General features: G+C 39.4%; 1 protein-coding gene across 4 annotated transcripts in view; it reads left to right on the top strand.

Annotated features, from left to right (window-relative positions):
• Window positions 1-23,753, top strand: part of MYL10 (myosin light chain 10) — a 94,911-nt gene extending 71,158 nt beyond the window's left edge. For 3 of the 4 annotated variants that reach the window (XM_084492964.1, XM_084492965.1, XM_084492962.1), the window contains 6 exons: window positions 9,387-9,473; window positions 12,211-12,286; window positions 13,756-13,860; window positions 17,480-17,558; window positions 22,645-22,693; window positions 23,454-23,753. In XM_084492964.1, coding sequence (XP_084349090.1) covers window positions 9,438-9,473; window positions 12,211-12,286; window positions 13,756-13,860; window positions 17,480-17,558; window positions 22,645-22,693; window positions 23,454-23,552 — 444 coding nt within the window. In that variant the 5' untranslated portion in view covers window positions 9,387-9,437 and the 3' untranslated portion in view covers window positions 23,553-23,753. Of the gene's footprint in view, window positions 1-1,194; window positions 1,680-9,386; window positions 9,474-12,210; window positions 12,287-13,755; window positions 13,861-17,479; window positions 17,559-22,644; window positions 22,694-23,453 lie in introns of those variants that run through there. The other variant, XM_084492963.1, reaches the window with a different exon arrangement.
• Window positions 23,754-25,394: the final 1,641 nt, after the last annotated feature.

The raw sequence follows: 25,394 nt of genomic DNA, 5'->3' as shown, positions 1-25,394 counted from the left end.
GACAAAGCTGCTGCTCATTTGGCTGTCTTGTTAGAATTACAGCACTGATCCTGCAGAAGATGAAACCATATTATAAAATGTAAGTACGTGAGCTATTAGATTGATTTCAGCAGGTCTATTTCTTCCTTAAAGTTAAGTACAAGCCCGGATCAGCACCTAAACAAGTGAACATGGTGGGTCTTTTCCTGCCCACACAAAACCCATCAAATTCCCTAAGATTTTCCCCAAAATTCCCTCTTAGTTTTTCCGATTAGCAAACTCAATCTAAAATACAGACATAACTATCAATTGGGCAGTTGCAGGCAAGTGGACCACGGGGTTTATTTTTATGCTGCATTACACGAGGTAATGGTATACTGCCACTGAAGTCAGAACAACGAACACGAGGCTAACTTCCAACTTGCATCCAAGACAATTTTGCTAAAGCCAGAGGAATTGTGTTATGCTTATTTATTACTTAGTTATCCCTGTAGGTGTTCGAGGTACTTCACAACAGCTAAAACAGTCGTTGCCCTGAAGAGCATGCAGTCAAATCTAAGATTAGAGATGACTGCACTGCAAGGGGCTGGACCTGGGGAAAGAACAAGGTCTTTGTTCAGCTAGATACTTAAACGGATGTCTGTCTCAAAGTTCAGTTAATTGGTTAACAACTTTCCTGAATCAAGGTCAGTGTGACTGATGCAGACATGTATTTCAGATCCTGAAATACCTGGTGTTGCTGCTGTTTCTAATGGACCAGTTGTCCTGTTTAGATACTCTCACAGACACATATTAAACCTTAGGAAATATGATTTCACTTCTGAGGGATTATACCAGTTTGTACCGGTTAGTGTTCTGGCCCATTGTTATCCAGAAATCAAATATAAATCAAACAGGATTAATGAATCAGATGGAATGCGTGTGCATTAATGGCCACGAGCATTCCCTGGGAGACACAGCTCTTGTGTTTCCTCTGCTGCCTTCTGTTTTCTCCTGCTCACAACTCCATATGCATTGCTACATAACTTCTTTTCATGCTTTGAAGTCCACAACTGTCCATCAGTTTGCAGTAGTAGCTTAAGATCTAGACCCTGAACTTTTGGACTGCATGAGAGATCCAGGGAAAAAAGGCTTGATCTGCCTCTCTTTATTGGCACCTGCAGAGCCGTGCTTTCCAGCATGCCTCCCAGTTCCAGCCGCACCTATACAGAACCTCAGTCATTTTTTCTTGAGCTCTGAATTCGTGCAGCATGCTCTGGAGGAACGGGGTATCTTAGTGCCTGGGGTTTACTGCTAGTTTCTTCTGCATTTTCTCAAGGAGTGCATTTTTCTTTCTACTTTTTCAGGATGCCATGTCCACTTAAGATCTTTTCAGTGCTTGCCCTGTGCTCATTATTTAGAAGTACACGGGAAAGTCCCTTCAGCTGTAGCTTATTGTAAGCGCTGTACAAGTGTATCCCAACTGCCTACTCTACTTATCTGCTGCATTATTTCTGTGAAAGCTAAAGCCGTGCATGGAACAGATGCTTGGAATGGTATTGGGATCCAATTACTGCACTTTTCCAATCTTACATCTATTGTCTAAACTTGGAGCAGGCATATTTTTGTTCCTTGGTGAGACTATATAAAGAGACAATTGGCATTGTGTTTGCTGGCTGACTAGTTGGCAGAGAAGGAACGGAAGGAGCAGCAGCAACATGGTAGGTTTTATTCTTTCCATGTCTGTCATTTTAGCAGTCTGTATTTCTTTCTGGCCGTAGCAATTCTAACACAGCAGTAATGATCACACTGGACTCCGTGAAATCTCACTCTTAGTACCACATCCACAATGAAGGTACATCCAATAGTGATCTGTGAACTTCCGAAGACTTTTCTGCGAATGTTTAACAAACGAGTAAGGTAGGGAACACAGAGGCACTTGCTAAAGGGTAGAGTTTGTGCATCTCTTTCCAAGACTAATTCACTAGGGCAAGCAGTGATTGGCATGGCTGGTGTTAATTAGTGCTAAGGTTTGCTACAGTGTGATGGGGAGTAAGAGAGAGGGATATCTCTATAATTTTAATTGTATTGCTCTTGAGACAGGGGAGAAATAGGAAGTACTGCGGAGATTTCTTTGTCTTATCTTTACTTAGCTCACTGATGGCTTTTATCTCGGACTCAAGCAGTCACCTCTGCACCAAAGGTGCATTTGATGTGATTCCGAGGAGCAAAAAATTCCTGCCTAAGGGACAGCAGGTAGACTGGGCTCAATCTTTGTCTTTTGCAAATTCAGACGAACGACTACAATATTAAAAAAAAAAAAAAAAAAAAGGTGATTTTCTCTTATTTTTCTTCTTTTTGCAGGTCCTTTTCAGGTTGTCTCAGAGTAGTGCTGCTCAGTGGCTCCTTCAGGCCATAGAGTATTTGATTTTGGAGAACACTGGAGAAGGAGCTGTATATGAAAAGATTTCTCAAAGCTTAGTTCAAACCTGATCCTATTTAAACAGGTGACAAATGTGATCCAAGTGCTGTTCTGAGCAGGATAACACCATGTTCAAAGTCATTTCTAAAATACACACACAAAACTAGGATCCAAGTGCAGTTTGTGCAATCCCAGTGTAAATGGTTGCACGCTCCCCATGCCAGTCACTCATCATGTTCTTTACCACCGTTTCAGAAGTAGACAGTTTCTTCTTCTTCAGTTGTGGATTTATAGGTTTCCTTTTAATCAGCTTTGGTAAAGTCTATGCCAGCCGCTTTGTGGTGAGGGTGGGCAAGTGCTGGGTCTTTTTTCCCGTCTTTTTCTTCCTTTCTTTTTCTTTTTGACTATTTACCAGTTCTCTTCCCTCCTGTTCAGTGAAACGACACACCGTGCTGCTTGATGTTTTAAGATATTTCAGGACATTCTGTGGTGAAATTGCTGGAGTTGGAAGATGTCAAAATGCAGTGAAAGACTATGCTGTTTCCTCACTCCCAGTTCAACTGATGATTCTCTGTGATGGTTCCTTTCATTGTGCCTTTTGTTTTGGGAAAATATCTTCTGAGGTACCTTACTATACAGGGACACATGAAACAGATTTAACATGGAAAGAAAAAAATAGCCTTAATGAAAGAAAGCTGAAGAATATCTTTACATAAGGAAGTGATCATTTTTTATTAATCAGAGGGAAATGTATATGTAATTATGCTAGATGAACTCTGTGGGGAGGTTTTTTTCTCTCTTTATGATGTCTTAAGGGATTTATAAATATTACAGAGGTTTTATAGCATCATAATATTTCAGATGTGCAGTAAAGCTACTTTCAAAGGATTAGTGCAGACAAAGCAGCATAGTAAAAAATAATTACAAGTCAGCCAGTGCTACTAGGCTCTGACATACAGGGCTGATGAGAATGAGAGAGGCAGGGTTCAGGGAGATAATTTCTAACAAGAGCAGACCACACAAGTGTTATGGAATGGAGTTCTGAGAACTGTCTATTGCTCTCTGCTAATTCCAGGGAATTTCAGTGAAGTCGAGCCTGTAATGTCTCCACATGCACTGCGCTGATGGAGGGAAAGGAGGGAGAGGGAAGGGTTTTTCATATTCCTGAAACATTCTGGTGTTTATTCAGTTCAAGTGACACCTTGCAGCAAATTCTGTATGCCGAAGGGAACCGAGTACCCAAAAATAGATTGCGTTCTGATCAAGTGTGTTTTGCAGCCTGCTCTGCTGTCTGGAACGTACCACCTGTACTGAAACAAGCACTGACCTCAGCGAAGCAATGCTGATTTCACTAGCTGGAAATGTGGCCTGTTGTTTAGCTGCTGAAGTGTGTGCGCACGCATCTGCACATGCACGCTCCTGTGTGTGCACGTCTGTGTGCAGGGGAGCGTGGTGGGGAGGGACTACTATCTGTTTACACGCAGGAGGAGGATATGTGTATGCCAAAGAAAAATTGGTAGGGTGGGGAAAGCGGTTGGTGAACTCTGGGTCGCAGAGGTTGAGCAGTCTGCGGCTGGAGAGGTTATCTGCTGCTCACAGAGAAGCTTTGGGACACGCCACGTCCTCGCTGTGTATATATGCAAGGGGAAAAAGGAGACTGATTGGAAAGGGGTTTTATGTGGGGCAAAGGAGAATGCTCCAGTGTGCAGGAGCGTGAAGCCGGGAGGATGCAGTCCAACAGATTTTTGTATCTAGCAGGGATCAAAGGTGTGTGTGTCTGTGTGGGTGTGTGGGAGGCCGGGACTACATACACAATGGAGTGAGGATGAGAAGGGAGGGCTCTGTCTGCCAGTGCGGAGTAGGCAATAAAAAGATCTTGTGTTTCTCAGTTCTGATAACGTGGGTTTTTATTTGAATGATCTGAGGCTGTTGCCTGTTTGAAATGCAAATTGTGCCCTTAGAGCAGTTTATGTTGCTTATTCCTCTAGACTGTTCCCTGAAAGGCATGTACTTGGGCTGCCCATACGATGCTCACCTGCCATGAAAAGGACCTAAACCATACAAAAAAAAAGTAATAATAATAATAATAATAATAATAATAATAATAATAATAATAATAATAATAATAATAAAGTGTCTTTGCCATAGCTGGGGATTTGGTGCAGATGCAATGTGAATTATTGCAGCAGAGCAAACTGGTGTGACAATAATGACAACAATCCTGTCCAGTGCTGCAAAAATCCTTCGGATGGGTTTAAGATGTAACTTTTGATTGGGAAGCTGGATTCAATGATAACCAAAATTCAAAGACAGGAAATGTCAGTACTGAGATTCCAGAGCAGATGAAAACTAAGGAGAGAGCATGATGGATGAAAAAGTAATAGTAACTCGGAGTTAACATCATACTGTGGATCACAGTGGGGGACGCAATCTGAGCGAGATGATGGATGAGTCTGTCTTTTCTGTAGTCACGGACGTAGTTGCCAAGGAAGGAAGTATAAAATGAGAAACAATGCAATTTAAAGCTGTTAATATTTTAAGTCTAGTTTGCCCTGGGCTGAATGAGCCCATAAAGGTACAAGACAACAGAATCAGGCTCTTAATAGAGAGCTGCTGGTTTTCTCTGAAGAACTCCCTCTCAAGAGTCTTGCTTATCCACCAGTGGAAAGGGTTGGTGTCTTCTTTGGGAAAACAAAACAAAACAAAACAAAACAAAACATTGGGGGGGGGGGGGGAGAGAGAAGAAGACAATAACACAGTAAGTTGCTGAGCATGGAAATGTTTCTGCCTGTTGTTTTTTTTTGTTTGTTTGTTTGTTTTAACTTTGTCTGTCTGGACTATGAACCATATTATCTTTAGTTATTTAGAGTATTTTCTGAGTTTTTGAGGGCATGGTGGTCGAAACAAGGAGCTGACCTCCTCAGAGGTCACAAGGGGTAGCGATGGTAAAATTCTGCAGTAATTCAGTGTCTCTTCCCTTGTATCTCTGGTGTTGTGAACTTACTGCAGCTCCAGCCTTTTGTGAATATATCGGGGTAAACAAGGCCTCATGTTCTGAAGTGAGAACCAAGTATTTTCAGCTCTTTCCTCCTTTCCATATAGAGACATAAGTGATTCTCTGCCAGCTTCTCTTTGTAGGTTACCCTGAAATCAAGAGATTTCTTCACTCTGATGCACTTGAACATAACCCTTGCCTCCCAGCTACATATAGAAAATGAATCCGTACTCTTCTATCCACAGAGGCAAAGGCAGTGTGTGCTCCTTTTTTCTGTGTGCCCATGTCACTGCACTGTCCTTGTTCTGCCCAGCTCCCCAGCACTCCAGACAGGAGAAATGTAAAGAACCTCACTGAAGGAAACTCAACTCAGAGCCAGTGTCTGGTTAAACAGAGTTTTCTTGGGACCAAATTTTGGTATGGCTCCATTTTTCATTTAAGGTTTCTAAAAAAAACCCTAAACATTAGAAAAAAAAAAAAAGACCCTTTAATATCCAGGCTAATTGAGAAAGTGCTAACATTAGTAAGACAAATGAGTGATATGCGACAAGCCTGCGGTTTCTCTTCTGAAGTGAAGTGTTGTTTTCTTCACAATGGAATGATTAATACACTCAGGCAGGAATATTAATAGGCTTGTTCAGTTGTTGCAACATTCTTCCCACTGCTGTGCTATTGAGGCCTTGGAATCTGAGCCCAGGGGACCCTCAGCTCTTCAGTTTCTCATCTGGCACATTTTGTATGTCAGTCTCAAAGCACATGTTGCAAAGATAGAGCAGCTATCATCACAAAGTGCCGCTCAGTACACTTTGCATTTTACAAATGGGGAAATCAAGGCAGACAGCAATCATGCATCAGTCACCCACTTGCTCCTCTGTAGGTCACCTGCTAAATCCTTGACAGTTTAGAAACCACGTTTGCTCAGTTCTGTGTTGCCCTTTTTGCCATATAATTATTTAAGAGATACTCCAGGCTCAGAATCCTGGTTCTATTCATTAAAATTTTCTGGAGTGTCTGGAGTTGTCAGGCAGCAGCACAGTCCTATTTCCATGCTCCTAGAGCTGTTTGTAGTTTGATCCACCAGAGCAGCAGTGGCAACGCACTCTTCTCTGTGCCTGCACCACCTCCTTCTCTCTCAACCTTCCTCTTCATGGCACCTTCACCAGTCATTCAAAACCAAGTTGCAGTTTCTTTCTGTGATTATGAACTCCCAAGGTTTTAGAGCAGATAAATTACATTCCCAACACTGCATATGGAAAAAGGTAGAAGACTGATAAACCAAGATACCAAAATACTTAGCTCGAAACCAGTGATGGAAAGCCATTCCCATTTGACAGCTGTTTGTTGGCCCCTCTGAAATGTACTGGTGGTCTCAGCCCCATTCCACAAGTGAGTAGATCATAAATAGGATCCACGCCCAGAGCTTCAACAGAAAAACTAAAGATAGATCAAGCCACATGGGCACTGGTCTCCTTTATCATCCCTGGAGATGACTAACCAGAGAGAAGCAACGAACAAATATTGTGCTGGGATGAATTTCGCTGGGTATGGTGATTGTCCTCTGGATAAATAATCTTCAATCTCTTTTGCCTTGAATAGGACTTCAGTCATTTAGAAAAGTTTTGGGGTGTTTTTTTTTTTTGTTTGTTTTTGACAGTCTGTTTCTAATAGATAATGAGCCACAGCTTTTGGGTTTGTCTGAGCCTTTCTTACAGCCACAATACTTGCTTAAAGCCTTACAGCAGAGAGAACCCACTAAGCTGAGGAATAATGGACGTATTACCAGCGTTTGGCCTTTCAAGTTAACAAAACCCGGAGCTGCAGTCCACTGTCCTTCATCACGGCGCTAGTTTAAAAAGATGCAGGTTGCTTGCTGTCACGGGGAGTTTGTCGTGCTGGATGCTGTATTTGGTCACAGCAGAGCAGAGCCTGAGAATGGTGCAGCATGTTTTGTCTTCATAAAGACCAGCTACATGACCACAGGAGAAGTGGTTTTACCACCCCATCTGTAAAGGCTGGGGCCAGCCTTGTGCCATGTGGTCAGTTCCCCCAGACAGCTTGCAATACATTTCACTGGGTAACATCTGCTTTCTTTTTACCTCGGGGAACAAATACATTGTAAATACTTAGGATTGTCCTTAATATTTCCAGTCAATCTGGAAGTGCTGAAAACCTCCACTAGGCACCTCACGTTATGTGGACGATTGCCCATTGCTGCTCAGAATAACACTTATTTCATGTGTGGGAGGAGGAGGGAATCTGTTTATTCCAAAATCAATATTTCTATGTTCATTAAATATTCCACTTATCCACTTTTTTTTTTTTTTTTTTTTTTTTTTTCCTTCCCATGTCTGTGGTGGCATTCTATCCTTATTTTTATCCTCACTACAAACGCTTTTTTTTTTTTTTTTTCCCATTTCCATTTCCATTCCTATTCCAGATTTTACTGCTTTGCATTAGCTGATTAAAGATTGACAGGTCTGGAGTATGGACTTGTGGGTGAATGTCTACCATAGCCCTAATTTTCAACCTGGGATCTAAAGCAGGATGGCTGAGTGAGGAAATCTGCCTGGCAAATTAAATTGATCAGACAATGTATACTTCAAACAGAGTCAAGTGGGAATATTTCCTTGAGCTGCTGTGCTCCTCAGGATATTTGAAATCAGTATTGAATTTGAACTTTCAGAGGCTTTTTTATTTTGATGAAAGGAGACAGTAGAAGTTCCCTTCTGTTTCATGCAGAATAGCCCAAACTAAGTAAGACTAATTTTCCGTGACAAGAGAACCAGGTGGGACTATGATGATGAAGTTTAAAAGTAGGAATGATAAAGAAAAGAATAATCCATCTGGAAGGGAATTCAAAAGGCAGGGTAGTTCATTATCTTGCCCCAAGTAAGGATAATGCTGTGGTTAAAACATTTCTGTAATCCGTAGGAATCACAGGTTTTATTCTTCACTGCAAAACAAAAACTGTATTGTCTTAGGCAAGCTGGTTGGGCCCTTTTTCAAAGATACATAATGATGTCTAGTTCTGACTGATTTTTAGCGAGCATTAGATTCTTTGATAACGTTGTAGGGCTCCCCAGTCTTTCTGTGTCTCAGTCTCCTGTCTATAGAACAGCGATAAAAGCAAGCCCTACCTTTTATTGATGATAACTATCTAGAGTAGTATAATTGTATGGGCTAGTAAGGCAATGTAGTGCAGCATTGTAGGTTGGTGCAAGTATAGACAATGATCAGGAATGATCACTTCTCCAAGTGCAGAAGGCGTTCCTACATAGGAAGAATTTGTTCAGTGTTGGTCTAGACAGAGCAGACTCCTAAACTTTTCTGTCAGTTAGAATCGATATCATTTCCCTTTATAGTCCCTGAGGTGAGCCTTCATGCAGGGCTTAATTTTGAGTCTGGCTGCCCGTCCCCACATGGGAACTGGGAAGGAGTTCATATGGGGACTTACTTGAACTGCTTGTATTCCTTCAGAACAGCAGGTTGGGAATTCATCTTAAATCTCCACGGGAGGCTACAAGCTTACATCACTCCTCCCATAGTATGGAGCTCTGCAAAACCAGTGCAGAAGAGGGAGTAGTGTCCTGTGTCAAATGGGCTTGCACAGGTGGCCTTACCCAAGGAACAAGCAGTGGCCCAGCTGTGTTATTCAGAGTCACACTTTGGGTCCCTCACCTCTTTTATGGCAGCACAGTGACAAGCAGTCCTTGCTTATACGAGCTGTCAGGTTCCAGGCAAGAGCACGGAAATGGCAAAAACCCTCAGTGAGAGATTCAGCTGTAACTAAAGCAGCATATTTTATCCCATTTTTGTGTATATATATATATATATATATATATATATGTTGTGGATTCAATTAAAACAAAACAAAACAAACCAGAAAACACAAAACACAATCTTCTTGTATTACTTACCTGCATATATTTTACCTTCTGTTAAAAATGGAATTTGTTTTCATGGGTGCTTAACAGACAAGGTAATGTATATTTGATTTTATTTGTCTCACAGGCTCCAAAAAAGGCAAAGAAGAAGATAGAAGGTGGTTCCAATGTGTTCTCTATGTTTGAACAAACCCAGATCCAGGAGTTCAAAGAGGTTGGTCACTGTTGTGCTGTTCTCTATAGTCTCCTGTCATTGCTAATGAATAACATAGGTTCTGTTTGTAATCCTTATTCAGTTCTCCATCTGCTTTAATAGAACACACAGTTGTTTTCTGAATCATCTCTGTGGTTTTGGCTAGTATATCATTTTCCTTGTGTGTTTGTTCTTTCCTTCATTCTTTTTTTCAGTCTTTCTTTCCTTCATTCTGTCCCTCCCTTTTTCAAGTTCTAGGTTTATTTGAGAAACTCCTGAGCACTAAAAAAAAAAAAAAAAAAAAAAAAAAAAAAAAAAAAAAAAGAAAAGAGGAAGAAAAGAAAATTATTATCTAATCCACTTTAGCCCTAATTCAGGAAAACATTTGAGCACATTTTTAAAGTTAAATTTAAGTGCTATTTTAAATAAGAATTGTCTTGTGTGCTTGAGTGTAATCCTGAATGAAGATGTTGTACTGAACCAGGGCATTAATTAGTGGATTGTTCTACAACAGTAATAGAAATATTCTTCTGTGCCCATCTAATACTGCCCACAAACTAGAAACAAAAATACCAAGAAGCCCTCAGCCAACTTTCTCCATAAATGCCCATAAACCAAAACAACACGTTGAGGTTAACTAATTAAACATCTTCTGGCTCCCCCAAAATTTGGTATTATCATGCATTTTGGATTCTTTGATCAGTTACCTGTGATGAGGCCAATCTAATGGGCATAAAAGCTGATGCATAATTGAAGAGAGATAATTTGCTTGATGAGTTTAGGCTCTATTCTTGAGTGGGCATTTTAGAACGTCTGCGAGGCCATCACATTTTCCACTGATTTGTTCTTTTAATTACTCTTTTTTTTCCCCTCATTTTTTACTAACTCACATCTGCAAAGCAATTTCCAATGTTATACACTCTTTCATTTTGTGCATGTGAATTTCAAATTTACTTTTCATGAGGATTCCCATAGGTAAAGCTCAGTGGTGAATGAGACTAAAAACCTATACACGGTATTATAGATGTGGCCCAGGTAAATTAATTGAAACCGCTAACATTTTCCCAAGTTAATGGGAACATGTTCATTAGCACTCTTCTCCCACCTCTTATCAGCATCCTGTGAACATCCAGTTTTATTCTCTTTAAGGACTACTGTTTGAAGACCTACCATTAAAAAGAATTGGTCAGAATGCTGGTTTTATCTACTCTAAATAAGCTAATACTTAGAACATTTCTGGGAGAATGGAGGCAGAAAATGGCAAAGTCACAAGGCAGTGAAGTGGTCCAATAAAAACCAAGACCATGTTGTGTCTAAAGACTGCCTACTTGGAATAAATTTTGGCTAAAAAATTGTTTTTTATCAGAACAGTTTTACTTAGAGATTTCAATCAGCTCACTAGAAAATGTATCAGCATTGCCATTATTATGTTATTTTAAGTTCCTTCATTAAGATACATAGCTAAAACTCTTCCTCTCTTTCTGTGAGCTTGTTGGGCTCTGCTTTGCTCTTCATATTTCATTCTGTTTTGCTTCCAAATTGTGGGGATGCTTAATCATTGTTTAAAGCAAGCCTCCCCCCAAAAAGGAAGGAAAGCAACTATAAAGACCTGGGCTTAATTTTTTATTAGGTGATGGCTTGGCAGGTAAATGAAGGGTTATGAACATGCATGCTGCAAGTAATCACATGGGCAAACTGGAATGTGAGCAGTGGGGCTTTGTAAGAAACTGGAGGTAAAACTGAATGAAGATATGTTGATATAATGTGATCATGGAAAGAAGTGCAGCCTGTAGAGCAGTGGATTTTAAAACTCTGAAAGTTACTGTAACTGCAGTGGACTAGCTGTATTTTAAGGAGAATGTTGTTTTTTGTAATAATCCTGAAATAAAAACAATTCCTGATCATTGTAAAGACACAGTCTCCTATTGATGTGCATGTCTGACAGATAACCAGCTTCAGAGATGTGCCTGGTCCTACTAATACTCCCCAGAGTACATGCAGGGGAATTTTAGGTCATTAAAATCTTTCAAAATCAATGAAACATTGAAAGTGTGATAGCAGCAAATAGACAGGCATGAAAATAGGTAAATAGATGGGCAGCTAGGCAGTTAGCTGGCTGGATAACAAATGTTCATGATTTTTTTCTGTAAGAAGTTAAATTTTGCCTAACAAGAAGTACTTAAGGTCAACGCATCTGAAGGATACCATTTATTGAAAAGGGAAACAAACTTTGAATAAATAATACTAGGAAACATACATTTCTCTGTGCTTCGGAAAATTGAGCTATCTCTGTATGAAGGATCATTCTAAGGCCCAGAAGAAATTGAATTTTGCTCAATAGCAGAGAGATACCTACAGTAATTAAATGTTTTACAAAATATGATGGCTGCACAAAGGAATGAGATATGGGAAAGGACTAAAACCTCCCTAATTCAAGCTTTTATGGGTTAAGGCCTGAATGGCTGGAGCAGAGCTGCCAGCACTGGCTTCAGCCCAGCTACATGCTGCACCGAGCATTAATTTAGTAAGAAGTTTGGGTGGGTTTAATTAAGTGACTTGCCAAAATAAAGTATAAAATACAAAATACAGTGTTGAAAGTGAGGAAAGTGCAATGATGTGGCATGTTATGGAAGAATCAAAGGAAGTAAAATATTCTTTACAGCATGAATATAACACCCCTCTGTATTGGTATGTGTGATTGTAGCACTCTGCAGTGCAATGTGACAATGGCAATATGTTGCCCCTTTTCTTTCAACAGGCTTTTACCATCATGGATCAGAACAGGGACGGCTTTATTGACAAAGCAGACTTGAGAGACACATTTGCTGCCCTAGGTAAGCTGGTAGTGATAATGAAATACCTCAAAGAAATGCAGTTTACATTTCAAGCATATAACGAAAAATTGTGTTAGAATTACAGTGAGGGAAGTAATGAGATACATAGAAGGCAAAAGGAAACCTGTTCAGTTTGTTCCTCCTCCTTTATGGTAGTCGCTATCTTGACTACATAGGTCCAGCTGGGAAGTCTCCTGAGCAGCCTTGTTCAGATGCTGAATGAAGGTCTCTCTGGGACCCACTGGCGGGTGCTACAGAGCTATGCAGCTGGCAGCTGTCCAAAGGCACTGATCCCTCCCCTGCAACTATTTCATAAAAAGCCCACCCAAGTAGGGGTCCATGCCAGGCATTTCTGATTAGCCTCTGAATCCACGCTTCACAAGCTGCACCTTTATTGTCTAGGAGCCATGCAATATCTACCAATTAACGTTCTTGTCATGGACTAGCTGCCCCTCTGCCCACACAAAAAGTAGGAAGACTTCATGTGAGGTTCTGTGCTGTTGTGCATTGATGTGGGGTGGAATGCGCATGTCATGAGATTAGGTATTGTCCATTTCATGTGCCTTATAATCGTGACAACATCAAGCAGATTGAAAAAAAATTGTCCCAAGAAAAAGAAAAATCAAAATGCTCCGGAGCCCAAACCTGAAGCTCTATCCATGTTGCAACATTTGAGGTTTGAACAGTGATGTAGGCATTTGGGCTTTTGCCATCTGGATCTTATTAAAAAGAGTTTGATAAGAATCTCTAGTGCTCCCTGGGGTGGAATCAGACTGCAGCAGAGTCGGTGCAAAGAGCAGAAGCTCCTGAACTCTTTATTGTGACAAAGGAGTTTGCCAACTTTGGCCTGTAGCTACTGTTACCCTGAAATATTTATTTCTTAAGGCCAAGTTCTGCTATCCTTCATGTTCAGTGAAGCCCTTCAATGCCTATAAAGTACAGTCACAGCAAATTACCACTCAATTTGAGTAGAGATGCCAGGTTCTAAATTCTCATCAGTAGTCCAGCACAAGGATGGGGAGGGGATAGGACTACCCAGCTCATCCATCTGCCCTCTACGCACAAAGGCATCTCAATATATGGGAGGGCAAAGTCTGAGACCTTGGATCCACTTCAGTCACTTGGAACTCTGCTATATTAATAACAATGGGGTCTGTATTTCACCTGAGGTAATAAAAACAAAAACAAAAACAAACAGCAAAACAATTTATTTGGAAGTGGCCCCTTCTTTGGTCTGCTGCTGGCCAGGTCTGTATCATTTATCCCTCTTACTCCTTCAGTCACCCTTTGATCTTAGAGCCAACTCTGTATTCCAAGTCAGAATACATTGGAGTACTCTGGAGTTGTGTTCTACCATGTTATTAGCAAAGTTGCACAGAGCCCTGAGCTCCCCAGTGGGAGGAGATGAATGGGAATAATTTTTTGAAACACAATTTGTGATTTATTATGAAAAATGATCTCTGCTGCAGGTCGTCTGAATGTCAAGAATGAAGAGCTAGAAGACATGGTAAAGGAGGCGCCAGGTCCTATTAACTTCACTGTCTTTCTTACTATGTTTGGGGAAAAGCTGAAAGGTAAGTACCTTTGGGGGATTGGAGAGGTATCTGTCAAAGATCCTCAGCACTGAAATATCTCAGCACCTTGCAAATTATAATAATGTATCCACAGAACAATGCTTAAAGGCAAGGAGTGATCTCCATTTTTGCAGACAGAGATGAAGTATGAAAAGGCTGAGAGACAGTCCAGAGGACAATTCAAAGGTGTGATTTCAGCTTGCATAAGCTAACACGAAAGTGGCAAATTGAGGTCTAGAAAGTAATGAAATCATGGCAGCCTGGAGCTCAGTGCAGAAGAGTTATTCACCATCTGCGGGTTCTAGGCTGAAGTCTGTTGCTCATGCTGTGCTGGTATTATTCCGAGTGTTAACTGGTTTAAAACTATCTTCAGTATTTCTGTGAAAACCTTTCTGAACTCCTTTGACTCATTATGTGAACATGACCTCTGCACTATCCTTGCAGTTAACGGCCATGAAGAAGCAGCATGGTCTTCCCTCATTTTCTGTTACAGTAGTAACCCTGTAGCCCAGGGTTGGTTTCATTTGAGGTCAATGGTAATTAAGCTATTGGCTTAAGTTGAATGAAGATTTTGCTGAATAACTCCTAATGAATGGATAAATTGGACTAATTTAATCTCAGTGGATTTAGAATGATAACACAGAGGAATTTGGCCCATTGCCATGGAATATATATAAATGACTGTAGGGAGTTCAGAAATCGTAGGTACTAAATTCTGTGTGGAAGCTAGTAATTTAGTTATATCATTTATATGGCTGGAAACTGCAAAATAGGGAGTGTGAAGCCAAGAGAACCCTCTAGTCATCCTTCTGTATGAATTAGAGATAGGTGAAAGCCTGGACCTTCAGAGCAAGGTAGTTGGCCTTAGCCAAGCACATTCCAGAAGTCTGTTAAAACAACTAATATTATGTTATTCTCTTTTCCCTCTTTACTTTTTCTTGGGGTAAAAAATTATGAAGATAACACACACACACACACACACAAAAACAATTAGAGAAAAGGAAAAATCTGATCACCTCTTCTTAAAAAAAGCATTTAGTGTATTGTGGACAGCCTCTGGCTTTATACTGCTAACCACAATTTCAAAGAAAGGCTTTCTACCCTTAGAATAGAAAATAGAGAGGTCTAATAGGAAGAACTGATGTAACTAGTCCTCAAAGAAACTCACTATTGATAAGGAATACAGCATGTGTGGGAAGTATAAGAGGTGACGGTAAGGTTCTAGACTGACACTGAGGAGCAGATTTTTTTACACAGTCATTGATCTGTCTTGATCATAGTGGTACCTGCACCTTTACATTCTGAATATCATCTGGCAAAGTACGTAATGCCCTTCTCCATGCTCTTCTGTTTCTGATGGGGTGTTTCTGTGGGTTTCTGATGGGGTGCCCTGCTGCACATTCCTGTCTATTTGTGTTGCTTGTGGTTGCACAGAGCATGCCTCCATCTCCATCTTTCCTCTTGTCTCTTATGATTGCTCAAGCTGGCAAAGAGTCCAGCCCTGCCGATTGTGTGGCCTAAAACCAGTGCCAGCACAAGAAGGTGAATGGTAAAGCATGCCCCTGTTGTCTGCAGCTTTCCAGTTGGCTACTAGCAGAGGAGGAGTTTTTTTTAAATTTCCATTTGGTGAAGGGAAAATCACAGCTGTGCTTGTCATGCCCTTCTGGTTGGGTTTGTCATGCAAAGGAAGCAGAGCCAAAAGACTGCACATTCCCAATCAAAACTAATTGGGATGAAGAGCCTTTGTAGTGCAATTAGAAAGGGAGAAAAGGCTAGAGGAAGTGGATATGGCAATTTTGCAACACTCTTTATTAGCTAAGTACCACTCAGAGAATTTGGTGAAAGGTGCTTTCTAAGTAAAATTTGTTGTGCTATAATTGATTTCTGTCATAAAGGGGAAGCTGGGATTTTTGGGACGAGCTTTAGCTTTGTATATGGAGATTATGATGCCAGATGAACAGCTAACAAAACTCAGTTTATGTTAATGCCAACCACATGGAGCTGTTTCTACAGGGAGTCAGAATAATACAATTTGTACAGAAAACAGAGATGCCGCACATCAAAGAAACCACTTTATTTACCAGCTAATCAATAAAGAATGCCTGCTGCATTGCTTCTCTTCAAAGCCAAAGTCCAAGGATATGACAGAGTAGAAAATGTAAAACACAGTAAGGAGAAAAAAAAAATCCCCCACACAGTGGTGACTATTTAAAATGCAGACCTTTCCTCAGAACTGGGAGAAGTTTCTGTTCAAAGGACTATCAAAACAGTCATTAAATACCAATCCTCATTGTATTGATCATATATTCATTGTAGATTGAATACATTGCTTGTAGGTTGGCAGAAAAATATACACGGCCAGTGTATAACAGGAGGGAGGCCATATAGTCTTTCGTGTATTGACCATTATATCTCCTAGGATACTAGTACTAATCCTTATGATTACAAAGAAAACTAAGGAGGTGTCAAGAATGTATATACTTGTTAGAGCAGAGAACCTTGCCTGGGTTCTTTCAGGTTCTCTCTGTGTCAAATGTTGGAATATAAACTTAAATACTAACGGGATTCTTCCAATAGTTTAATCACCTTTTTTAATCACACTTTTAACACTTCAGCATCCCAAGTAACCTCATGGGTCAATATACCTGCTTGTAAATTTGTTTTCCTAAAGTTATGAATAATGGTTTGCATTGTGCTACCATAATGTTTTGAAATACTGAGGAATAGTGAAAAAGAGAGTAAATAGGGTATCTTTCGTTGTGGCTAGAAACTGATCGTGATTAAGAATACGCAGAATCTGCAGTGCTACAGAATAGTCAAAAATCCCAGCCAAAGGCACTGTGAAAGCTATTCCCTGACCCATTTTTTTTCCCCAGTCTAAATAGATGGGGCAGATAAAGGATGGAAGAAAAATAAGACTGTTACTAAAATTTTATTGCTGGGAGTAGAGGAGCAGAGAAATTAAAGTCAGACCAAAAGTTTGTGGCCCATCTAAGAGCAGAAGCAAACTCTTGGAGCAACAGTCTAGTGCTTTAAACCATCCTGTTTCTATAAGTAACACTTACTTAATAAAGATCTTCTTAAGTGGGAGCGTGCTACAGAATATAAGAGCAAATCACCATTTTGCATTGATCATCCTGTTTCCACTGCGTACCATTGACATTCAGATTTTTATGACGAGCTCTGTTTCCTTTAGTGAGGGAAATAACCTCTTCTCTATATAGTGAAGAACAAGTAACATCAAAAAGTGTTTTTACAAGGAACGTACAGTACAAGATTAGAGGAAGCCAGTGAGGGAAACAGTTTGTTATATTTTCATTTCTGAAAGCCACTAATCCTCTGGGTACTGATATTGGAGACCAGTTCCTGGAAGTTTTCTCTCCTGCAGACATAGAATAGATATGAGTTATTATTTTTAAGCTTCTGAGCATTGAACTATTCACCTCTATTGTTTATCTGACATGACAAATGTTGCCGACTTAAGGAACCTTTGTCTTCAAACCTCCAACTGCAGAATTCTCCATTTTGCTCTGTTTTTCAGTGAATGCAATTACATAGCAAGTATTCGGCAGCTACAGAAATACACCCTGGCTTCTAAATTATATTTCATTAATTTTAGGCACGGACCCAGAAGAAACCATTCTGAATGCTTTTAAGATTTTCGACCCAGAAGGAAAAGGCCACATAAAGGCAGACTAGTAAGTTTACCTAAAATTCTTTTATAATAATAATAATCATATAATAATAATAATAATAATAGTAGTAGTAGTAGTTGTAATTGTACAAGTTTAATGAACTCCTTAAAAGCTGTATTTTTCATAGGATTTTAAGAGACAGAGAAACTGGCAGGCTTTGTAAGCCAGAGTTAAAAGACTAGACCATTGTATGATTGTATTTGTATACCAAAAAGAGATGTTATTGTCTTCAGACATTGCAAGAGGCAACGGAAATATAATCACATGTAGGCCATTAGATAGCCTTTTTTGAAGATCTGGATATAAATCAACACATGACTCTTTGTAGATTAACTCCATATGTAAAATTAAAATGAATGTCTGGTGCCTAGCTCTCAGAGAGCTTGAATAAAATGGGAAAGCTATTCCCTTAAAAAAAAAAAAAAAGCGATCAATTTAATTAACTCGGGGACATGGTTTTAGTAAGAACATTTTCCTTGTTACATGTTTACTGTTTGAGCATTCTGCATCTAGACAACAATTTGCTGTAAATTTCTACTAGATATGGTGGGAGCGAAAGCAAATAATGCTATTAATAATATCACAATTATTATCAATATAGCTATTCTTTAAATAAGGAGGGAGGACCTAATTTGTATTCATAACTTGTTACACCAACAGAGCAGGGTAAAAAGACTTTAAGAGCTAATTGCACAAATGTAAATCCTTATTATACTGTCCAAATGGTGTAAGCAGGCCTTCAGGTAAATGAGATAAATGATACCAAATCAAGGCAGTGGATGAGGAGGTCTGACCTATGGCTCCAGTGAAATGCTTTATGTGCCTAGATTTATGCATATAATGAAATTCCTCGGTGAATTTGGGGTCTGTACTATTAATGTAGCAGCCAGTTCAGGTAAGTTTTCTAAAGGATAGTACACATAGCAAGCTTATTAGGGAACCATGAATTACAAAACTGTATTTGCGTCAAGAAATTCTGCTAATGTTGTGATAAGGTAAAGGAATACTAAGCCTGTTACCCAAACCTCTGACATGGAGTTTTCCAGGACAGTATCTGCAATTACTAATGTCTCGTGAAGGTAGTTAAAAATAGGAAAGTCACATACAATATATTTTTCCATTACCAATTTGCTTTTCTGTGGCAGTGGCACTTAATTCCCAGTGGGTATGACAGTCCTATTATGGTAAGCAATATGCTCCCCCCCCCCCCAAAAAAAAAAAAAAAAAAAAAAGCCAAGTTTACTAAAGAACTTCCAAATTAATTAAATCGAGATGCAACTAGTGGATGTAGCAAGCAAGTGGGAGGAATAGAGAATTAACATTTTTTCTGCTTTCTTTGGGGTTAACACTGTCCAAACAGCTTGGGAAGAACACTCAGGATAATACATCAAAAGTGACTCAAACATTATCAGAATAAAGTTTAGCCTGTTGCCTAATAGGCCAGATCACACAGTAGTGAAATCACAACCATGAAATACAACCTTCTGATGATACAAAACCCATGAAATGTTGTATTTCCCACCACTATCTGTAACAATGCACTGCATACAAAATCTGCCAGCTTGCCACCCTATGTCCAGTTCTACATTCCTTGGAAGCTGGAAGCCAGTTGGAGTTTGGGGCAAATTAGGAATGCAGTATCACACTCCAAAATAAAGATGAGAGAGAAATACATTTTTTTTTTCCTTGATGGAAAAGGTCAACCTTGTTCCCACCCCCACTGCACTGCTAACATTAGACAATTGTTTTAGTTCATCACCACAACAGAGCATAATGTTTACTTATTAGACCCGAGGGTAATGTTGATCATTACAGAACAAACCATTAAATCAATTCCGTGAATGTCTTTGAGGTTTAACTTCTATTCATATGCTTCCAAAATTTAGGCATTTGAAGGTTTTGAAATAATTTTTATGTTGGCTCATGCAGCCCTTTCAATATGACAGTTAATGTTAATAAATAATATTTCTCCATATTAAAAAGTCCTGGAATGTTCCTCTCCAAAACCAGCCATGTTGACCTTTTAATCAGAACTTCTTTTTATGTTCATGGAGTTAACATCCTTCTGGGGATTTTTATGTCTCTTCCCTCTGCGTGTTTTCACCTCTAGTCTGGAAATGACTCACTTAGTCCATCTGATGGTAGCTGTGATGGAGTCTTCTAACCTTTCCAGAAGCTCCAGGAGTTTATAACTTAATTCCAAGTTCAATGACAGACTTTGTTTGTCTGCATCATTATACCACACATAAACTTCTTCCTATAGCATGATGTCAAAAAGAGAAAATGCTTTAGGTCAGATTCTCAGCTGGTGTAAACTGGCATAGCTTTTGGAAAGGTTAGATGATTCAGTCCTAAATGCCATTCATTGGACAAAGTGAGTCAGGCCAACATCAACTGTGTCTAATGCTGATGCCAACAAAACTTTACAGATTTGTACCAGAGGAAAATGGACCCAGAGAGCTTAAATGCATTCTGGACTTTTAGAGATTAGTTTGACAGAGCTAATGATGTTTCTCATCATAGCTGTAGAGAACTGCTTATTGTAACTCACCTGTGTTTTGTTTTGTTTTGTTTTGTTTTATTTTTTATTTTCTGAGAAAACAATGTATGAAGGGAAATCCCAGGGGAATAACAAAGTGTCCCAGAGATTTTACAGATAAATTAAAAAATGTTTTGAAAATACAAAGAGACAACAAAATATTTGTTTCTGTAGTAGGAACTGAAGTCAGGCAGGACAAGAGATAACATTTAAACACCCACATCAAGGCAAATGATATTCTTTTTTGCCCAGAAGACTTTGTTGTTGTTGTTGTTGTTGTTTGAGAAACAAATAGTCTTTAAAAAAGAAAACAAGATACATGAAGAAAGAAAGAAAAAAACACATAATCTCTAGCTTTGGAAATTGCAAGTGTTCATTTCCCTATAAAATAAATAATGGAAAATGTGCACAGATCCTTAACTCAGTCCTTCTTCCTTGTGAGTGTGCCAGAGCCTACTGGGATATGCATCAGAAGATTATAATTAGATATTTGATCTTTTCTTTTCCCCTAAATACTTTAAGCATGTGAGTAGAGGACACATCGCGCCCAGATCTCTTTTTAATTCAGTCCTGTTTCTGATGAAGCTTATTTGTGACTTCTGACAAAATTGCTGTAAGTGCTTCCTTGTATTCACTGAGCTCCTTCCTGTATCACACTTCCTATTTACATTTGCTAATGATGTTTGCCCCAGTGCACATACATCCAATAATCAATTTATGCTGATGAGAATGATCTCTCTACTCCCCCAACCAGAGAGCATCTGAGAATTCCCCTTCAAAAAGTGCATTCACATAACAAATGACCAGACTAATAAGACAGAAATGGCAATATGAGAGAAAGAGGTGAAGAAAGGCTCTGTTAAGTAAAGAGCATGGGAAAGTACTGCAAGGAAAACATATACAAGAGCTTAAGCCCTGTCTGTGAGTTCAGAGTATTTCCCCAAACTTGCCTGCATATTTCCATGCTTGTCCTTGTGGGTAAGGTCCTTATTCATTACCCATAAACTTCCTTTTTCAGTTTTCCCTTTGTGTCCTTCCAAGTGAGTACTTCACATCAATGAAAAAGAGATTCAGAAGTGTATATGCCTCTTACGCAAATGTCTTTGTTGTAGCTTTTTACTGGAAAAAAATATGTGTGTTAGAGATATGAGGAAGTACAGTTGTAGCTTTGCCATCAAAATTACACTTTTATCTGTGTGACTTGTTTCACTCAAGATGCATGCTGGATGGGAGCAGGAAGGGAAGCATTACTATTTTGCCTGAACATCTGCATCCACAGTAGGTGAATTTTACTTGTATGAAAGTGTTCCTGTGCAGGCATGATTTCTATTATAAGTAGTTATCTTTAAATATTCACTTTAAAAAACAGGGCTGTCTTCAGAAGAGCTATTGTACTCTCCCCACACCAATTCTTCAAAAAAAAAAAAAAAAAAAAGCGGCCTTTTTTTCCAATCTACAAACTAAAACAGATTTCTGTACTTATTTCAGCTTTTGTTTTTGTACATCAGGCTGTTCATTTGTCATCACTGATCTATAATCTGTTTTACTGATCTGGAAAAAGCCTTGGTAAATACCTTTGATAATAACAACAACAACAAACAACTGTGCCTTTGCAATGTGAATGCAAAATCTTTTGAATTAATATAGGAATTCTCCTATTTATTATCAGTGCAAGTGGAAGGGATGATTGTGTGATATCAGTGAGTTGATAATGGTGGATGTTTTCACAGATTGTACATACACTGCCCTCAGTATGTGAGTAACGGGGTGAAATGTAAAGACATTTTATGTAAAGGGGTTGAACTGAAAGCAGTAATTGTTCTTCTTGGCTTTTATTCACCTATACACTTAGGTAAAAAAAATTACACGCTCAACTGACTTCCCACAATGGGTTTGAAAACAGAGTGTAAAATCAGCTGAGGATCTGTCCCAAAAATATTCTCTTTGATGTAATTGCATAAGATGCAGATTGTGTGTGGGATAAGCTCCTTGTTACAGTTCTGTAACTCCAGATCAAGATGTTGTACCATGAAATACAACAGGTCTCACACAGTTTCACAGTCTCCTCTGGGAATGACTACATGCAAATAAAGGGATCCTCAGATGATGATTTGGAATAGCTGTTGGAGTTCTCTTTCAAGTCCTCTTTCTCATTTCATGCTCTGTTCCTTTCATCCTCTGATTTTACAGAAAATATTCTTTCTTTTGGTTTTGCTAAGTGATCCAAACTTTAAACAGCAAGTGAGAAAACCTACCATTTTAGGTTAAGATAAGCATACAAAATTGCTGTATTACAATTAGGGTAATAACCTTAAACAATTTTAAACCTCTATAAAATGTCACAAAAGCAAAATAAGTTGGCAGAGCGAGGCATTGACACTGATGGGTGCCCACAGAAAATCTCTTACAATATCGTGTAAGGATTAACAGCTTTAATGTATGCAGTCACACAGATTTTCTTTCATGCGACTTCAGGAGGGATCTTGCCATCTGAATTGTCATGTGCCATTATCACCCTTTAATCAGGTTATTTCATTTTTATTTGGACAGCATCAAAGAAATGCTTATGACACAGGCAGACCGGTTCAGTCAAGAAGAGGTAAGGACCTTACTCAAAATAGGAATGCATCTCCAGCTACTCCTCAGCCATATGCTGAGGAGTAGCCCCTCTTTAAATGCATGAAATCAGCTCAAATCCAGTGTGAGAGAAGGCTGATGCCAGCTCTAGCAATTAGGAACAATTCAAAGCATCTCTTCTGAATAGCTCCATGGCTAAATCAAAGTCAAACAGATTCTTTGGACTTCCATCCAAGTGTAAGCGTGGCCTATCTCTTGCTGTTCTTTCCTATGGTGAGCTGGGCAATGAATTTACTAGAGTTCAAATGCATTTGGGTGGGGACTGTGATCTGTTTTCCATTTCTGTGAGAGTTATTTTGTTTGAAATCCGAAATGAGTTCTGAAATGAGGTACTGACTTTGTGGTTTGTGTGAGATTGAACATGGATACTGCTCGCTGGGAGGAATTTAGAGGGACTTTCCTTTCAAAAGAAGAGATTGAGTGGAGTTTGTTCATGGCAGAAACAGACTGGAGTGCAGACTGGAATACAATATTTAATCAGAGCTTACCTGGACTTTAGGGAAAGCTCTTTCTGATAGGGAAATTTTGGGGATTCTAATAGGATTGTTAACCAGTTTTGTCCTGGTTCCTATTTCAATTTTAATGAAACTAGGGAAAAAATTTCTATAATGGTTAACGAATCAGGCCAGCAGGGAGCTGAACTGGGTTGAAAATGAAAAGCAGTACATGTTGCTGTCTCACAGTCCCATGTTTGTAACACTTATCTCCTGTTCACTTGGCAGATCAACCAGATGTTTGCTGCTTTCCCTCCAGATGTCTCTGGTAATCTTGACTATAAGAACCTCTGTTACGTTATCACCCATGGTGAGGAGAAAGACTAAAATGAAAGCTGAGCTCCTGCGATGATGCACCAAGTTATTTCATTATGCTTTTCTGTGCAAGACAAAGGGCTAAGCATTCAGTATGTGAAGCCATGTGGTCATCAGAAGAGAACCAATAAAACAATTGAAATTAGATTAAAGTTATTTAATGCTCCTGTTTTTATAAAAGATGAAAATACCAATTTTGTGAGTTTTTTCCCATCCCTTTTTGTGTGTGTGTGTCAGTGGTTTGAAATGGAATTTTCTTGATGAACTGATGCTTTCGTGATTTATTGACAATCCTAATGTTCACCAGATGGTCCACTGGGCACTGCAGTGTTGCTTAACCTCTTGTCTTTTATACATAAGCTCCATGTGCTAATTGAGAAATCCTCTAACTTACTGCACTGGGAAGAGCATTTGGTAAATAGAATTCTGTTCCATTTCACAGCCCTTTGCATTGAAAGTGTAAATAAAACAATATTAAGCTCTTGCGAATACACCATATGCCCTCACAGTCTTGGTGATGTGTCCAGTTTCATAATCCACTTCTCTCATTTGCTTTGGTGCAAAAGAACAGAAACGGTGGAACAGTGTCTATATTTCTCATAGCAAATTTTACCTAGGCATTGTTAGAAACCAGCAGTAAAGAATTTCCCCCTTCAGAGGTATCTTTATATCTGTAGGAAGTTGTTCACAGAATAATAATAAGGGCTTGTTTGTTCACCAGTTGGTCATGATCCTTGTTTTAAAGGTGAGGGACACATTGGAAGGATGTGTTTTGCCACCCAGTATAGGGAAAATACAAGAGAACTCAGGAACTGTAGCCCAGGGTTACACCTAAAAGGAAACTATCCCTCACTTTGATAATTCAAGATCAGCATAGCTTCTAAAACGGGCTACGGTTTCTTGTATTTGGACTTCTAGGAATTGGACATATTCTGCCTATGTGGAATACTGCACGAAAACTTCCTGCGTGGGAGTCAGAAGGACATTGCAGCCAAAGTAAAACAAGCTTCTGCTGTTTTAACAACTAATGCAAATGGTTTCCTTTTGCATCAGTGTTGTTGGCACAACAGTCCCACAGACATGGAGTAACAAGCTGTTTCTTTTCTATTTCTTATATTCTTTCTAGAAAGAGAACTTGAGGGCATGAGGTCAAACTCTGCCCTCATCAGAAAAGGCAGAATAGTTAAATGAAAAAGCTTTAGCATCTGCATGACTTAAGGAAGTGACATTCAGCCCCACCCGTGGTTTTTTGTTGTTGTTGTTGTTCTAGCAAAGCCCTGCACTCAGTGCACATCAGTAATGTGGGAAAACTGGAACAAGAAGGCTCCTGGCAAGGACATGCCCAGAGATGGCATAATAAATCTCTCCCGTTGCACCTATGTTCAGAAGAACCACACGTTCCTGTAATAACAGTGTTTTTCTAATGAAAGTAGGTGAGTTAATTGTGTCTACGAAAAATCAGATTGCTGCAAAATATTGGTGGACACAACTAGAACCAAAATTTGACCCTTTTATGCATGAGTCTTGCTGAAGATGTGGAAGGGGCTTTGGCACTTCTTGGCGTATATTCTTGTAACATTTAAAGCAATGTCGTGCTCCTCTAGGTCCTCTCTATGGGGTGTGCAGCTTGACTGGGTTTTGGGGTCTAGTGAAACTCCATGTAATGCAATGCATAACCTCTTTTTCCACCTTCTGACTTATCTGCCAGAAGCTAGGTTTCCTGTACAGGCACAGCTCTTACCTCTGTTTCACGTAATGATACTTTTCTCCTCAAAATGTGTTTTTATTTTGTAAATGTGGGAGCACTGCTAATGGGATGAGATTGTAGCTACGGGAGGTCGCGGATATATTTTC

This window comes from Aythya ferina (genome assembly GCF_964211825.1).
Source record: "Aythya ferina genome assembly, chromosome: 19".
Lineage (NCBI taxonomy): Eukaryota > Metazoa > Chordata > Aves > Anseriformes > Anatidae > Aythya > Aythya ferina.
The sequence above is the reverse complement of the archived record's forward strand: the minus strand, read 5'-3'. Positions and strand labels throughout refer to the sequence as shown.